The 18,103-nt window shown below is 37.4% G+C and overlaps 1 protein-coding gene across 4 annotated transcripts in view; it reads right to left on the bottom strand.

The window, feature by feature from the left end:
• nbeal1 (neurobeachin like 1) overlaps positions 1–18,103 on the bottom strand; it is a 143,085-nt gene that overhangs the window by 75,329 nt on the left and 49,653 nt on the right. For 2 of the 4 annotated variants that reach the window (XM_062962099.1, XM_062962103.1), the window contains exons 6-13: positions 17,671–17,798; positions 16,375–16,457; positions 13,937–14,022; positions 12,682–12,988; positions 11,168–11,274; positions 6,427–6,513; positions 4,796–4,879; positions 2,442–2,540 (exon numbers count right to left, since the gene is read on the bottom strand). In XM_062962099.1, the coding sequence (XP_062818169.1) occupies positions 2,442–2,540; positions 4,796–4,879; positions 6,427–6,513; positions 11,168–11,274; positions 12,682–12,988; positions 13,937–14,022; positions 16,375–16,457; positions 17,671–17,798 (981 nt within the window). The remainder of the gene's footprint in view (positions 1–2,441; positions 2,541–4,795; positions 4,880–6,426; positions 6,514–11,167; positions 11,275–12,681; positions 12,989–13,936; positions 14,023–16,374; positions 16,458–17,670; positions 17,799–18,103) is intronic. The other 2 variants (XM_062962107.1, XM_008114963.3) reach the window with 1 other exon arrangement.

Below are 18,103 nucleotides of genomic sequence, written 5' to 3'. Positions count from 1 at the left end.
GAAACTTCCGTGGTGGTTTCACAGAGTTCAATTTATCATCATGAGCAACAGTATACAAAAGTCACAATAAGTCAATCACTCTTTAAAGCAGCACTTTCCAAACATTTCATGTTGGTGACATGCATTTTAGTCTTGCATTATTTCGCGTTACAGTAATTCAATTTTACTTGGAAATCAGAAGTTAAACCAACCCCTCATATGAGATAGGGACACATACTGTCCATCAATTGTAATAACGCAATGTACAGTGGACACAACGTATCTCATGAAAAACTTTCATTTATATTTTTAAAAATATATGTAAGATAGTAACATAATTTTCAATATTTTTATAATTTATAAATAACAATATGTTATCAATACTAATATTAGTAATGTTAATAATACCAATCAGCACTTTTGCTGTGTAAAAATGCAAGCAAGTTGGTACAGTAGAGTCTCACTTATCCAAGCCTCACTTATCCAAGACTCTGGATTATCCAAGCCATTTTTGTAGTCAATGTTTTCAATATATTGTGATATTTTGGTGCTAAATTCGTAAATGCAGTAATTACAACATAACATTACTGTGTCTTAACTACTTTTTCTGTCAAATTTGTTGTATAACATGATGTTTTGGTGCTTAATTTGTAAAATCATAACCTAATTTGATGTTTAATAGGCTTTTCCTTAATCCCTCTTTATTATCCAAGATACTCGCTTATCCAAGCTTCTGCCGGCCCGTTTAGCTTGGATAAGTGAGACTCTACTGTATTGCTTATTTCATATTAGACTCAAGAAGTTTCTTGTTACTTTCATGCAACAAACTTACACACTGCAGTTGGCACACTAACATGTTGCAACACACAGTTTGGAAAGCTCTGCTGTAAAGTCTTATTTATGCTACAACACAGTAAGATAGCTTTGGAATTTTTTCATGATTGCTGTTTGCAGTTGGCAGAATTCATATGTATGGTACAAATAGACTAAAATGATAATTAGTTCATATTTATTTCACAATGAGATAAACTGAAATTCAACTAAAGTAGACTTCTTAAATCAATAAAAACTTAATCCACTTCTGTTGTTCCAGTGGATTTGGTCTAGTCGAAAACAACAACTAGATTAGGATCATTATAGATCTGTTGTAATGTATAATGTGAAAATCTACACACATATGTATTGTTGAAGGCCTTCGTAAATAATAATTACAACAGCAACAATAGCAACAACAACTTTATTTTTTATATCTCGCCTCTATTTCCCCGAAGGGACTCAGGGCAGCTTACATGGGGACAAGCACGATCCAACAAAAATTAAAACCAAAACATAGATTAAAACATCTCTCAATAGAATCACCAACATTACAAGAAGACAATAACATAAAAACAACATCATCAACATGGCTGGAATCACTGGGCTGCTGTGAGATTTCCAGGCTGCCACATCTATGGTAGGCATCCTCAAGAGGTTGTGAGGTCTGACCTCACAACCTCTGAGGATGCCTGCCATAGATATGGGTGAAACACCAGGAGACAATGCTTCTGGAACATGGTCATACAGCCCAGAAAATTCACAGCTACACAAAGATATATTTATGTGCATGTGCCGGGCTGTGGCGCAGCTGTTGAGCAGCTGCCTTAAATCACTCTGACCATGAGGTCATGAGTTCGAGGCCAGCCCGTGGCGGGGTGAGCACCCGTCAATTAAAAATAAAAAATAGCCCCTGCTCGTTGCTGACCTAGCAACCCAAAAGATAGTTGCATCTATCAAGTAGGAGATAAGGTACCACTAATAAAAGTGGGGAGGCAAGATTAACTAATTTACGACCTGGTATGAGGAAGTGCCGTCAGTGTGAATGATGAAGCAGCTGCTCCCCCCTGTGGCCAGAATCGAACATCCCCTCAGAAGAAAGTTAACTTGCCTCTGCGTGTGTGTCTCTCAGTCTCTGTTTGATGTGTTTATGGGCATTGAATGTTTGCCCTATGTGTGTTATAATGTGATCCGCCCTGAGTCCCCTTCGGGGTGAGAAGGGCGGAATATAAATACTGTAAATAAATAAAATAAATAAATACATGCAAATCAAGACACACACACAATGTGTATATCTATAAATTCATGCAAAGAAAAGTAAGGATTAAAAACATATACACAAATGGAAATTAGACTGTGACATTTCTATGGAAAGTCAGAATATATACAAGACAAGAAACAAGTATAAGTTGTTGTTCCATTCTTATGTACATTTTGCCTTTGCATAGAAATGCCACGGACCTTGCTCCTGCCTCTTTTTCTTTGTACTAATTGATATGCCTACATATGGTGCTTTAGTTCACAAAAGCTTATGAAATTATAAACCTCGCAAGCTTCTGTGATTGTACAAACAATCTCTGTTGATTTGGTGACAAGCAACTAATGCAATGACCCTGTTAAACAACATCCAAAATAACTATGCCTCTCACCATGTTCATAAGTTCTTCAAGTAGTTCCCGTGAAGGCTGACCCATAGATTTAAGGACTTCAAATATATGAGCATAACCAATCCGTTCCTTAAACACTTCCTGGGGAAAGGGGGCAAAATTAAGATGGGCTGTAAGCAGCGTTGTCTGTGAATTTACAGAGGTATCCCTAAATCACAATTTCAATGCCAAACAAGTTCCAAGGTTAAATGTAAACTCTTCATTTAAAAGTGCAGAATTTATTTTTGGTGACTTTACATACTTTTTCTACAACAACATCAAAATGGCCACAATTTTATGTAGCTAAGATTCCCTCCCTCACCTTTGGAAAAACCAAAAGGAAATGTCTCAGCATTCCCAAAAGAGAGTCCACGAATGAAATAAAATGTTCAGGTTTCACTTACCTGCATCCAATAAATTTTGTCCTCCCCAGGAATTTTCCAAGTTCCCTTAAATTCTGTGATATGCTTTTGCCAAAATTTACCAAAGAGTCACACTGGAAGACCTACAAATTCCTAAATAAGATACCTCTCTATGAATGTTCTAGGTCCTCCAGGGCACAATTATGATAATTTCCGACAGAAGTCATTCATTTCAATATGATTTCCTAGTATCCATGGTTTCCATTTTCCATGGTAAGTTCAGGAACATTTCTCCTGCAGATATAGGGGTAATGCTGTATTTGTTTTATTATCTGCCCGCTAACCTATACTCTGCAAAATGGCAACTAAAACTGGAGCAACACATAAAGCAAAATAAGGTCTGAATGTGCCACTTCAGACTACAGATGAAAGATACTTCTTTTGAGTGCTCTCCTATATATAAAAAAGAAATAAAAACTCATAATCGAGATAAGTTGAGACCCAGTCCTTTGTCCTCCTAGTTTTCCAACTGCAGTAATTTTTTTGATGTAAGCAGAAAATTAAAAAATATTATTTTCATACCTCAAAAACAGTGCCATCTATTCTAGCTTCTCTGCAACTTACAAGGTCATACTGATAAATGTAAAGAAGACAGGTTTGCGGACAACAGCATCCATGCATTGGCAGTAAAGAACATATGCTTTGATGTTTTAAATATACAGTGGAATCTCGACTTACGAGTGTCCCAAGTTACAAGCTTTTTGAATTACGAGCCATCACTCATCCAATTTTTTTATTCGACATGCGAGCCAGATACGAGTTATGAGCCCCTTCCAAGATGGTGACCACGCTAGGGGACTAAAGTAGAGAGAGAATGGCCAGAGGTTGACCGCTCCAGCCGCCCGCCGAGGGATTCCGCCATTGCTCGGACTGTGGGGAGGCTAAGAGGGAGCTGCTTAGGAAAGAAGGAAGGAAGGAAGGAAGGAAGGAAGGAAGGAAGGAAGGAAGGAAGGAAGGAAGGAAGGAACGAAGGAAGGAAGGGCTGTCTGAAGCCCCTGAACCCTATGAGGCCTTGGCAAATGGGTTTACGTTGTTCTGTGACCAAGCTCTGGAACTGATTAATAGCATTTCAGTGGGGAAATTTGCTTTGACATATGAGCAAATTGAGTTATGAGCTTTATGACCCTCCATAGATAACTGAAACAATGGATAATACCGAGCCCTGTATTTTAGCCCAGTAGCATGAATGAATGAATGAATGAATGAATGAATGAATGAAGCTTTATTTATATCTCACCTCATCTAGCAAAGGGACTTGGAACGGCTTACAAGCATACCACAGAATTGCACTGGAGGTCCTAAAGAAGCCCACAAACCTTTCAGCAGGAGAAGATATTGTTGAAGGCTTTCATGGCTTTCGGAGAGGATATTGTTTTGGAGCATGGGTAAGTGTCCCCATGTATCTCAAATATGATGAGAGGAGGGCTATACTGTATAATGTCTCACACCCTCACGGTGACTCTAATCAGCATTACTACAAAAAGAATCACCAATATAAATTACATTGGGTGTGTTCACATTTCATAGTAAGTCATATATTGTTGTTTAAACTGTGTGTACATAGCAAATGACCCAAAAAAAATCCTCCCAAAACAAACCACAGCTTGCCTTTCCTCCTTCTGATTTCTTACTTTGTTAGGTCACCCACCCATTTTGTCAGTTCCTATTTCAGGGCAAGCAGCTGGAGAAACAAGACAGTTATAAGCTTGGGAATCGCAATAAGCTATAGTCCATGTAAGCCAAGAAGTAACTATGGATTCAAAATGCAATTTTCAGCTGGTTAACAAACCACGGCTTGTTAGCAGAAGCAGGTTTGCACATCACAATGAACCAGATTTCAACAAACCACACCATGGCTTACATCAACAGAACATTATCAACCAAAGTGGTGTAAGAAGACTGGAATTACAGTTGTGACGAAGAAGCCCTGCTTACCTTAGCAGCCGGCGATTTGTGCATCACTGCTGTGAGGGCTCGAATGGCCGATACTGCTAAGTGGTCCAGCTGTCCCTGAAACACCTGAAAGCCGCAAAATACAAAATGTATTATACATAAATGTAATTAGTGAACACTTTGAAGAAGGCACCCCACCCTGTTGTCACTTGCCAGGAGGAAAACAAGGGCTCATCCACATGCTTCTCAATAATCACCCCACAAAAGGAATGGATTTTGTGACACCACAGCCTACAAAGGGAGAGGACATCAGAGAAAGGTAGCCACATATTTGAAGGAGGAAGAGGAGCATCCACACATACTCATTAAGACAGTTCGACTGACAAAGTTTCCTCATGCTGCAAATGGACAATCTCAAGAGGGAGGGATGTCTACCAGTGTTGTAACTATCAATCCTCTGTTAGAGATGTGCAAAACCAGTGGTTTAGAAGTGAAGCATTCTCCAAACACATGAAATCTTCTTCAGAAGAAGGGACTTTTGATTATTCACTGAGGTCCCTTCCGCACTGCCATATAAAATCCAGATTATCTGCTTTGAACTGGATAATATGGCACCGCAGACTCATATAATCCAGTTGAAAGCAGACAATGTGGGTTATTTGCTTTGATAATCTCGATTATACTGCAGTGTAGAAGGGGCCTCAGTCTACAGCCTGTTGTTTCTTCAACGTATTAATCTCCAATCCTTCCTTCATAAGAAGCCAATAGTATCTCAACTCAGAAGAGTCACAAGTCTTTCTTAAAAGTTATTTCATATTAGTAAGAAAATTTTGCTACTCTTTTTTTGAAAGACTAGATACGGTATATTTTGCCACTGAAATAGGGAGATCTATTAGTTAACCTGCATAGAATAATGTGAAAATAAAGTGATACTGTGCACAACAATGAAATGGGCAGTCGTTAAAAGATGTTAAATGAATTGATTCTTATGCAATGATCACCATGCTGAGTTATAAACAGATTAATTTAGACAGAACCAGAATTTCATCAGTGCATTATTTTCACATATTTAGTCATTTGGCACAAGAACCTATTTGTTGTTAAAATCTCTACATGATGGTTAAAGAAGTGTTAAGTAAGAAGTGGAAGGTCTGAAGTTTTCATGATGACAAAAGGAAACATTAAAAGTAAAACCCACTGTCTCTTCTTCCCATCTCCCAGATTCAGTCTGTCCATTAGGAACATTGCTTTTGGCAAAAGAATCAAAACATCAAATCCAACCACACAGATTCCACAAAGCCCAGAGCCCAAAACACCACAGTGCTTAGACAAATTTTAAAAAGAAGTGAAGGTGAAGGAAGAAAGGGGGAAACTAAAATAAAATGAAATCACGAAGTTGATGATTTTGAAACTGGACTTCTATTCCTGGACTTCACCTTTGTTCGTTTGCAGTAAAAGTAATATTTGGAGCTTCTTTAAACTTGAATTGTAGTTTTCAGTTAATTAAAATGATTGGATATTCTGTGTAAATGCTAATCTGTGAACAAATCAGAATTGACCAGGTATTTGAAGTGAGCACATCTGAGGTGAAGTTCAGGAAACAGTTCGTTCCACCAATTGGTCACTGTGCCTCGGATTCAACTAAAAGCAAAATGCAGTCTTGCTGGAGATACCTGTTCCTGATTCATTTCTGTCAGTAATTTGTTGGCAAGGTCTTTCTCATTCTTGTCTGCCACCTTATTGTTAGCATTTAAAAACAGCTGTTAAAATGGGAGATAAGAATAATGGTAACTGGTGTGTTAAGTAGTTCACCCACAGCTGGCACGATGAAGACTGGGGCAAAGCATTACAAATATCCCAAAAACCTTGCCACTGATAAGTTAACACAACGATGGTCACAAGTGAATGTCATCCTTTCCAAAGGGAAGAATGAGGAGTGTTTTTTCTTCCCAAATATGGATTCAGCATACTGAAATATGCAGAGAGGAAATTGCCACAAGCGGCCATGGATGCAGAAAAATGCACCAACATTTTTACTTTTACTAATGGAGTCAGAGTGGAAGAGGAGCTTCTCTTTTTTTTTAAAAAAAACACTTCACCACAAGCATTTTGAATTCAGTAGGATAGTCTGTATACAACACCTTGAGCTTTTTACCAAGGAGGTGCCATTTTGCCACAAATTTTCAATGTCTTCATCCTGTTCCCCTTAAACATGATTAAGAGTTAAGAGCACTTGTTTGACCACAGTTCATATTAAGCATGTTTTTTATTACTCCAAACTTGAAAATTATTCAGATCTTACGTCTAAATTTCACATCCCATTTAATTGAGAAAATCTGCTTTCAAAACCTGTCAGTTGAGAGGATGAGAAAATAAAAATGATGCTATGCTCCTAATCATGTAACTATGACAGAGAGATAGGGAGCATTGTATATTTTCAAGCAAAGTTTGTCAAGATACAATGACTTTATACCACTTGCAAAGGCCTGCTGCCATACATGTTGTAATCAAGGTCAATATTACAATAGTCCTTCCACATTTGCCAGTCCCCACAAAAATGGAAAATGCATGTAAATTATGAATGCTTATTTCTAATCAGAGAACACCTCCCTATACATTTGCAGGTTCTCCAACATGATTTTATGGCCAAATCTGGTAAAAGTTGACCACAGATTTGCTCTGGCTGACCTACAAATCATTTTTTTTTTTTTGGTTTCATGTAAAGTAGGAGTGGAGCAAGCAGCAAACACAGCTATCCTCCAATAATCAAATGTGCCAGTGCTTAACCTGCAAATGTGAAGAGACAATGTTTTACATTTCTATCTTGCCTATATTCCATAATCAAATTTAAGATATCTTATACTATATTGCCGGTCAGTTTCGCATACAGATACTCATCCAAGCTACATACCCTGTTTCCCCGAAAATAAGACAACCCCTGAAAATAAGACCTAGTAGAGGTTTTGCTGAATTGCTAAATATAAGGCCTCCCCCAAAAGTAAGACCTAGCAAAGTTTGTCTTTGAAGCATGCCCACCAAACAGAACACCAGAGCATGCAGGATTGTACATGTAAATGTACATACCATATTGTTGTACATGGAAATAATGGTAGTAAAAAGAAATTCTTGATAGGATTCACAGTTTGTCTGATTATGCTGGTTTGTGATGACAACTACTGTACAATATATAATAAATGTTCATTTTTGTTCAACAGTAAATGTGAATTCTTCTTCATGTAAAAATAAGACATCCCCTGAAAATAAGACTTAGTGCATCTTTGGGAGCAAAATTAATATAAGACACTGTCTTATTTTCGGGGAAACATGGTAGGTATAGTTTCACTAAGGGCCTATCTACACTGCCATATAAAATCCAAATTATCTGAATTTAGGATAAGACCTGAAGTTTCATGCTGCTGCCAGTTCTTGAGTAATAACCTTAACTTGTTCATTTGATGAGATTGTTAGGATATCTGTAGGATATTGGTAGGATAGCACAGGAAAACAAGTAAACAAATTATACAAGTAAACAAATTATACTTAAAAATAAATTTGGCATTATACAAAACAATTAGCTGTGGATGTCAAGCATACATGAACACCTGGAACCCTAAAGAAATGATACTGGGAACTCTCCAGATTGCAATCAAAAGCAATATGTGAGGTTCCAACAGGTAGAGAAAAAAAAACATCAGATAATGGCTGATGGCTAATTATGAGGAGTAAGGGGTAGAAAGAGTAAGAGTATGAGTGTGCATCTTTGGATGCCCAATAATGAGTAAGCATTGACTGTAAGAAGGACAACAAGTGGCGTGAAGATGAACATCATCAAAGAGATATGGATATGTGCAATTCATTTGCAGAAAGTTGATCCAGAGATGATTTTCCTGTTCACATTGGAAGAAAAATTCATTTTAGGGAAGTCTAACGCTGATTTGGGGAAATCTCAATTGCTTTGCCTTGTATGAAATTCTGGTAAGTATGTTGCTATACTATCTTGGGTCAAATATAAGGACATTTCAGTATCACGCCAAGTCTTCGCTTTGTACTCAGTTTCTTGAGCCCATTAGGTTTTGCATTCCCTTCTTTGAACTGGATAATGTTTTAACCACAGAAGTGATAAGTAAGGCCTGCAGTTTTTCATTGCACTCACTGTAGTGCTTGATATCTGGTATTTCCTAATTTGGGGAACTGTAATTGACACTGACTGCAACTGTCTCTGCAAAGAGCTTTACCAGCTTTTTTGGAGAAGTGAAGATAGAGCCATCAAACTTCCTTCATGCACATCATGTGCTCTACATCTGTCCTTCTCTGAAAGTCTTACTTTTACTTGGTTCCAGTATTTAAACATACCGTTCATATCCTTTTATGGCCTCCCTATTAAGATAACAAAGCTACTCGAGTTTCAGTCTGGCATAATTTGCCTTGCAAATTAAGCAGATCTATTACTTGATCCAAGGATAATTATAGTGTTCTATACCCTCAATATTCTGAAGAGTGAAATCTATGGAAGGACAGAGACCTCTCTCTCCCTCTACTCCAGGGATAGTAAGACTGAGTTACTTCCATCTTACTCAACAATGGCCCTATTGGGAATCTAACAATAGGAGCTCCACATTAGTAGATACAATTTCCTACCATTGTACCTTTTACTTGTGGTGTAACATAAGTAGAATAACATATACAAGATTGGTATTTGGGCATGACTGCTTGAAAAAAAACACAAAGGAATGCTCAGTATTTCAATGATGGACAGACATACAATCGTGACAATGGCCCAAATTAAAAGCTCAACCCTTGATAAACAATAACTAAACCTTTGAAAATGTCATGAAACAAAATTGAATGTTTTCTGTGCATATTCTAATTGGCACCACATGTCAACTGGGAACACCGCTACATTCAGATTTACTCAGGTGTAAGTGCCACCAACTTTAATGGGATGTATGGCTTCATGGCCAGGATACCTGGAGTTTATTCTGTAGAATCTGATCGTCAACATGTTCGGATTTCATTTACATAACAACTGAAGGTCAGGTTCAAAGGTCCACAGGCTTCCTGTACATGGTGTTTTGCAAACTTAGAACCATCTTAAGGAACGAATACTCTTCTCACCTCATTTTTCTCCTCATCAACATGAGCCCCTTTTCCTTCCCATGCTAAGTTTTAAAGTAACGTATGTAGCACTACTTAATAGTTAATGTTCACCAGGTTCCTCTCAAAAAAAGTCTGAAAAACCACATTCTAGTGTACAAGAGAAGTTTGGTTAGTACAGTTAACCACCTTTTGGAACCTAATAGACACTATGCATCTTTACTTAGAAATCCTAGAGTTTCGAAGGAGTTACTTCTATCATACATAAACGTAGGTAAGTATACTAGTTTATGTTGGAAAAGGGAATGGGGAAATAATCTTCAGATGCTGTGGGAAGGACATATTTCTTAGTATAACATCTGCCTGACAAATTACAATATTTATATCCCGCCCTTCTCACCCGAGCGGACTCAGGGCGGCGTACACAATTGGCAACAATTCGATACCAACACATAATTAAACATAACAGTAAATAAAATCCATTACAAATAATTAATACAGTATAAAAATATAAAACATATGGTTAAAATCCGTTCATCCAATATCCTTGTGCTTCAGTCCAGGCTGTCTTAATCATTTATTCATCGAAAGCTTGGGCACATAGCCATGTTTTTAAGGCTTTTCTAAAACTCAAAAGGGTTGGGGCTTGTTGTATATCCCTGGGGAGGGTGTTCCATAGCCGAGGAGCCACGACCGAAAAGGCCCTGTCCTTCATTCCCGCCAGCCGCACTTACGAGGCAGGCGGGACCGAGAGCAGGGCCTCACCAGATGACCTTAAGGATCTTCCTGGCTCATAGGAGGAGATACGTTCGGACAAGTAGATTGGGCCAGAAGCATTTAGGGCTTTATAGGTCAAGACCAGCACCAATAGAATGGTATTCTGAGAAGCATTCAACGACTTCAGGAACAAAGGGACTGCTATCCAATTTATATCTGACTGCATAATACAGAGCTCCATGTAATTAGAATGAAAATATGTGGGTTGTTTCTTTTGTGAGTACAATGTATTCTTCTATTATTCATGCCCCCTCCAACTGCCAATAAAACAATTGAATATGAGCTGCACATCTGAGCAACAAAACAAAAATGACTCCCCTCCAATGTTCTGGAAGCACTCATGGTATTAATAGCGTTAAGGAAGCACAAGCTGTTTCTCAGGGGAAAAATATTCCTTGCATCAAGTCACTCCATACAGGGTTATGGTGAAGATTTTATCTAATGTATAGTCAAGACATTAGAACAACTAAATGCTTATAAAAGCTGGAACAATGAGACATACACACACAGCAGGAAAGAACTAGGACACAATATTCTGTTTACCTTGCAATTCTGCATCAGTCGAATAAGATGCTCAAAACAGTTGCTGTTAAGGAAGATAGCTTGCAGTACAGGCCTATCTGTGCAGTCTAACATGGCGGTGATGGTATCTATAAGCAGAAGTGGTGGGGTTTTTTAAATCAAAGAGAAAGTGATAACATATTTTAGAACTTCAAAACTATTAATATACCTTTCAGAGCACAGATGGTAACAAGAATTCACTGTAAACTTTAAGGAAGGACATGTCAAATGTGCTGAATTGAGTACTAAACACACAAGAACAAGGGACGCTTTTGTGAAGACTGAAAATAAGAGGAGTCCCACTGTGTTTAACTGAAAGGTCATTGTAGTGTCGTATTGCCTTAATAGACACCCAGATGCCTATGAGAAGGCCACAATTAGTGTATAAAAGCAACAGTTATCTCCATATATTACCACCTAGCAACTAAGGCTCACTTAATAACAGTTGTTATTAATTGTCTTCAAGTCAACTTCAATTTATGATTATCCTATGAATGAGAGACCCTAAAGTCACCTTATCATCAACAGTTTTTACTGGCTCAGAGCATGGCTTCTTCAATTGAGTCCACTCATCAGTTATGCAGTCTTCCTCTTTCCTACTGCTTTCTCCCCTAACAAGAATTATTGCCTTTTTTAGTGAGTCATGTCTTCTCATGATATGCAGTCTTAGTTTAGTCATAATAATAAATAATAATAAACTTTATTTTTATATCCCGCCCCCATCTCCCCGAAGGAACTCGGGGCGGCTCACAACAGGGACAAGCCCGAACAACAACAACATATTTAACATAAACGTAAAACATTCTAACAATACACAAAATAAAATAATGGATAAATACATTAAAAACCAAGCAGATAAAATCAGAGTAATTAAAAGCAACCCAGTGGGGACAGGTCATCTTAGCTCCTAGGAAGAATCTCGGCTTGATTTGCTCAGGGACCCATTTATTTATCTCTTTAGCAACCAACAGTATCTGCAGAACTACAGAAGCCCGATTTAGTCACCATCACTAATAGACTGCTTTGTCCTCTGAGAAAACCGGGTAGACATTACAAGCAGGGCTGTAGCCAAACCGGGGGGGGGGGGGGGGGGTGATGGGTTCAACCCCCCCTGAAATTTTTCAGGTTTTAAAAAAACATGGTTTACTCATGAATTTTAACTGATTAACCAAATCCCCACGAGTGTCCGCTGAAGCTTATTGGTGGAGACCGATTTCTAAATTATTTTGCATTATGGAACTACTCTTCATAATTCACCCAGCATGGCCAACTGTAAAAGATAATGGTAGTTGCACGCCAACTGAAGATTCTCCAGCATTCATGCTAAGCAAATCATTTCCCCCAATCCTTTACCACTGGTCACGCCGAGTGACTCTGATCAGCTGCACAAGTCAACATACCGGGAAAACCAATGCCCTCCAAGAGGAAAATGTAGACCCAGGCATCATGATCCACCTATAGCCTTTGGCCATCTTGCAAAAGATCCTTTTACTTACTCAGCATTTGAATCTGTAGTGCAATGAACCTGCTTTCCCACTGTCGAGACCTTCGGGAGTTAGGCAAAGCTGCATGGTCAGAGTTGAGCAATTTGAAGTAGTTCTCCAGTATGGTACTGGTTTCCACTTGCCGCTGGTCTGAGCTGCTGGTCAGAAGGATGTGAACCACTTCTGTCAGGCACATCAATGTCAGTTCTGCCTTCCGGCTCACTTCGTCTGGGTCTCTGTTATCCCACATGTCGCAGTCTGCTAATACGCGCATCAAGACTTCCATGGTGGCAGGAGATATGGCTTGAAGAGCATTTCTCTAAAGGAGCAAAAAGCTCTCGGTATCAGAACTATTTCTTATAAATTAAAAAACTCTTAGTATCAGTAACTATTTATTATATACAAAAGTCAACAACACAATGAAAAAAATCCCCAATTTTTTCTAAATCGTTTTTTTTACTTTTCCCATAGCAAAACTGGATACTTAGAGGAACACAGAAAAAAAATCTATGATGAAATATTTTCTGTTTAATAATTAGTGATTTTTAAAAATATAAGGTTTTACTCACTCCAAATGTCAGGGTCAACATAATTTGTGTACTGTGCAAATTTCAAACAATAATTTCTGTACATTTATCAGACATATACAACACTTATTACTGTTTATGAAAGAAGCTTACTGAAGTGCTGCTGAACATCTTGCATTGAATGAGTCTACCGCAACTTGTGTTGGAGTATAATTCCAATTAATTTATAGATTAAACACATTTGAAAACTGTTGGGTTTGGAAAGCCTTCATTTACAACACAGTCTGAGAAATGTCCAACCGCTGCTTCTCCCGGATCATATATTTTAATCCCCATGGCAGTTTTAGCTCCTGTATATAGAGCCTGCTTTTAGCTGCTGCAAATCTCTATTTTATTGCACTGGTATGCAATATTCATATTCAATATTTCTGTTAGTATAGATCTGTTAAACTGTGTTGGTGTTTTTTAAAAATATGTGTTGTTGTGGCTGCCACAAAATAGGTTGAACTGGTTGAGACTCAATGAAATATTCATTGAAAAATTACAGAAAAATGTGCTGCAGTTTAATAAACCTTTCTCACATTTTATGATAGAGCCAATTAGGAAATGCCATTTATAACCCAGGAACAAAAATTGTGTTACATAGTGTCAAAAGCCAAAACATCTATGATTGCAGATACCACTTCCCATGTCCTATGGCCAAAAATATTATATTAATATCTTCTCAGCATTCTCCTCACCTGCCCACCAGCCACGATAGCTCCAAACAAATGTAGCAGACAACATTTTAGGCTTTCCTTGAGATGTTCACTTTCTTGAAAACACTCTGGGGGAAAAAAGAAAACAGTTTCTACACCAGTCTTGAACTTAAAAACATGTATAGACAAGTGTCCAAATAAACTCTTTAATTGTCACAGTAAAGGTTAACCCTGGACTGCTATGTAAACAATGTAAAGTCATCATAACAAGTGTTATTTATTTAGTTACCAAAATGTTTAAAGGACATAGGATCAGCCTCAACTATAGGACAGATTCCCCAATAAATCAATCTTCTAAAGGATAAAAGAGGGAATTTACTGATTAAACATTACAAGCAATAAGAGCATAACATTATACATGACTAATTTTATAGCTATTAACTTGGCTCTGCAGCCACTGAGGAAGGTCCAAGAATACATACAATATTAAAACACTTCATATTAATGTGTTGTCGAAGGCTTTCATGGCCGGGATCACAGGGTTGTTGTATGTCTTTCGGGCTGTGTGGCCATGTTCTGGAACATGGCCACACAGCCCGAAAGACATACAACAACTTCATATTAATTCTAAATTCATATCTACATTTCTGGCTTATTACATTTTTATCTTTTTGGTATCTTGGAATCTTTTGTGTGTTTTTTTCTGTTAGTGGAAGCTTGTGGATACAGAGGGCCAACTATAATTTTTTTACATAGTTCTCAGTGCTCTTTAGGTTTTACCCCAGTTTGAGTCCCCAGATGTTATCAAACAACTCCCATCACTTTTGATTATCCACTTTGCGAACTGGGGATAATGGGAATTACAACACACCAGCACTTGTAGCTCTGAGTTTGGGGAACTGTTAAAGGACATTTTAAGGTCAGATATCATATCTGCAAGCTTTATGTCTAAATTCAGACTCTACCATTCTGATTAAACAGAACAAACTGCAAACTGCCAGATGTTACTGTATCCCACCAGCTCTAATCTAGTCACAGTGTCTAATGATAAGGAATACAGGAGTTGTAATCCAACATCTGGAGGGCCACATAAAATGACACAAAGGGCTGGATTTAGCCTGCGGGCCTTGAGATTTGACACAAATAACATTTTACCTTCAAATCCTACTGCGTAGAAATACTATCATGAGACCACTTGGATAAATAATTTTAAAAGAGTTTATTCAGCTGAGAAATATGCTTTTTAAGAAAAATATTTGTAAAATATTGGCCCAAAATATACACCTGGAGTAGAAAAAGCATAGGCTAAGAGCCATATTTCGCCTTCACAGCCATTTTTGTTCCCTCTAAAAGTAATGGTGGCAATTGTGCATGCCTCCCCAGGACCATAAGCCACAAGAGAACTGTTTTCCAACAAGAAAGTTGACTGAACACAATAACAGTCCAGCCACAATGCTAAACTTTATTAAATCTAAAATAGAAACATAAACTTCTGGTATGTTAAAGGGGGTGGATCTCACATGTCCAAGACTCCCTGTTGTTTCCTTTGTAATGGTTTAAAACAGGACAACTGAAAATATGGTCTCCAGATCTTGTACTTGTTAAAGGTGACCAAATGTTCCATGAAACCAAGGCTATTTTTGGGATGGCTGAACTCCTTTTGACTAAAACTGGGCCAGGCCTGACACATTCCTCTGAAAAATCACTCCACTGTATTTTTGCTCTCTTGCCATACCTGACATAAGGCAATTACAATTTCATAGCTATAAACATTAACCTGGAAGCTGTTGCCATAGCAATATCCTAAACAGATAAACCCGCTGCAACCAAAACTGAAAGGATTATTTTGTTGGAATTAGGAACATGAGGAACTCCCAATAAGCCAGCAATGTTAAAATGCCACCGCTTTATCCTACCCCCCAAAAAAGCTCAGTTCTAATAACAAGGGAACTATTGAAACAAAATCTGTATTTAAGAACTTAAAACTTTTATGTAACTTTACTTAAGAGCAAATAGCTTTTACATAAGAGTAAATAGGAGGTTCCACATTACAGCTCAATGAACCATCAGCAGTACATACTTAACACCTCCAAATCCTTAATCTTGAAGATTTTTCTTTCAAAAGCGTGCATAAAGAAACGTTTTTCTTGTTAGGAACTTTGAAACAACTCCCAGAAATCCCAGCCAGTTTATCAGCTGTTAGGATTTCTGGGAGTTGAAGGCCAAAACATCTGGGGGCCTACAGGTTGAGAACCACTATATTACATAGAGGCAAAAATTAACAATGGCATGAATGACAATATGAATTAGAAGAAGGACATTTTTTTCATTTTATCAGAGGACTGATATATTTAAATATCATTTCAGCACTGATCACCTTGGAAAGCAAGAATCTTATTCCTTAAAAGTCTCTTACCCTATAAACATCTATATAATAATATAAACATTAATCCTCATGAACACTAACATGGGATACTCACGGTAAAAGAAAGGGACAAACTCCACGGTGAGCAAAGCTGGTTTGTATTTTTGTCTGCTTTTTTCAACAGTTGTCATAATTCGCCTGCAAAATATTTTTTAAAGAAAATAAATGTATATAGATTTATATAGTAGAGTCTCACTTATCCAAGCTAAACAGGCCGGCAGAAGCTTGGATAAGCGAATATCTTCGATAATAAGGAAGGATTAAGGAAAAGCCTATTAAACATCAAATTACATTATGATTTTACAAATTAAGCACCAAAACATCATGTTATACAACAAATTTGACAGAAAAAGTAGTTCATGTTATGTTGTAATCACTGTATTTACGAATTTAGCACCAAAATATCACAATATATTGAAAACATTGACTACAAAAATAGCTTGAATAATTAGGAGCTTGAATAAGTGAGGCTTGGATAAGTAAGACTCTACTGTACCCAGGCATTAGGGAATACGCATATTTATTTACTACACAGCATTTATTTATTCAGACTAAATTAAACAGTATTCCACATTGCGCTATTTTTAATACTTCCTAGATACTTTCTGACATGACTTTATTTCTACATCTTCTACTTTTAGATAGGAATGGAAAAACTTTAGATTATCTGGCTTTACCATTTAAGTTTTATAAATCCTAGAAGCAGTTTATTCTGATCTGCATAAAAAACTGCTTTGTACATTAGAAAATTAGTAGCTGGGTAGGTTTGTAGATAATGATCACGGTCAAATAATTATAAACAACGATGAACTGGAAAATCTTCCAATGGTCTATGTTGCCTGATTTAAATGTGATACTCAAACACATTCAAGACTTTATGTCAAAATATTTTCTGGAAAAACTGCAATTCTGTAAAGGGAACAGCATATCAAGTACTTTCCATATATTTAATTTAAAATTACTATAACATTTCTCAGGACACATGCTAAAGAGAATTGTATATGATATATCTTACATCAATAGTTTAACTTTCTTTTGCTGATGTATAGCTGTAATAGCTTTCATTTCACTTGTTTTCTACACTTTTAAATTTCAAATTCAGAAAAATTAGATTTCACTTGCTTTGTATCATTGAGGGGACAGTGCTCGAAAAGCAGTCACTGCTGGGGCTTCACTGGTGGAATAAACAACAAGTGGATCTTTGGTGTAAAGAAAACTATTTTTTACATGGAATATGTTAATTTTTTCATCACTGCCTGAAACTGTATTGCATTGACAAAAACTGTGCTATTTATATTGTGAAGAGACTGAATTCACAGAAAATAAATATTCACACTAGCTTCATACATACCCTGCAATTTTTTGCCGCCAATTTCGATACGGATCATACAGACTTTCACAAAAAGCCAGTGCGTGCCTCACAAACTCTTCTATGGGCGTTTGATCCGCCACTTCTTTCTCCTTGGTTTTACTTTTTAACTGAATAAAGACAGAGAAACAGGGAACATTATCATCCATAAAAATGCTTCCAGACACATAGATTTTGCAAGCATGCAGCCCTAGGAAGAAAAAAATATTAATCCCTAGATGAGGAGCCTCTGGGGACAAAATTAGGGGACTAGGGGCATCTCTTCCCTGCTCTAAACCAACATCAGTCCAACACCTGACCAGGGCCTAGATTTTAGCAAAGATTAAGGTTTTCAAAAGGTTCACTGAAAATCTTACATAAGTTATTTTCACAACTGTGTAAGTAATGCAAACAGAGTAACCAAAGCATATACCAC

This window comes from Anolis carolinensis, chromosome 1, assembly GCF_035594765.1.
Source record: "Anolis carolinensis isolate JA03-04 chromosome 1, rAnoCar3.1.pri, whole genome shotgun sequence".
Taxonomy (NCBI): Eukaryota; Metazoa; Chordata; class Lepidosauria; order Squamata; family Dactyloidae; genus Anolis; species Anolis carolinensis.
The sequence above is the reverse complement of the archived record's forward strand: the minus strand, read 5'-3'. Positions and strand labels throughout refer to the sequence as shown.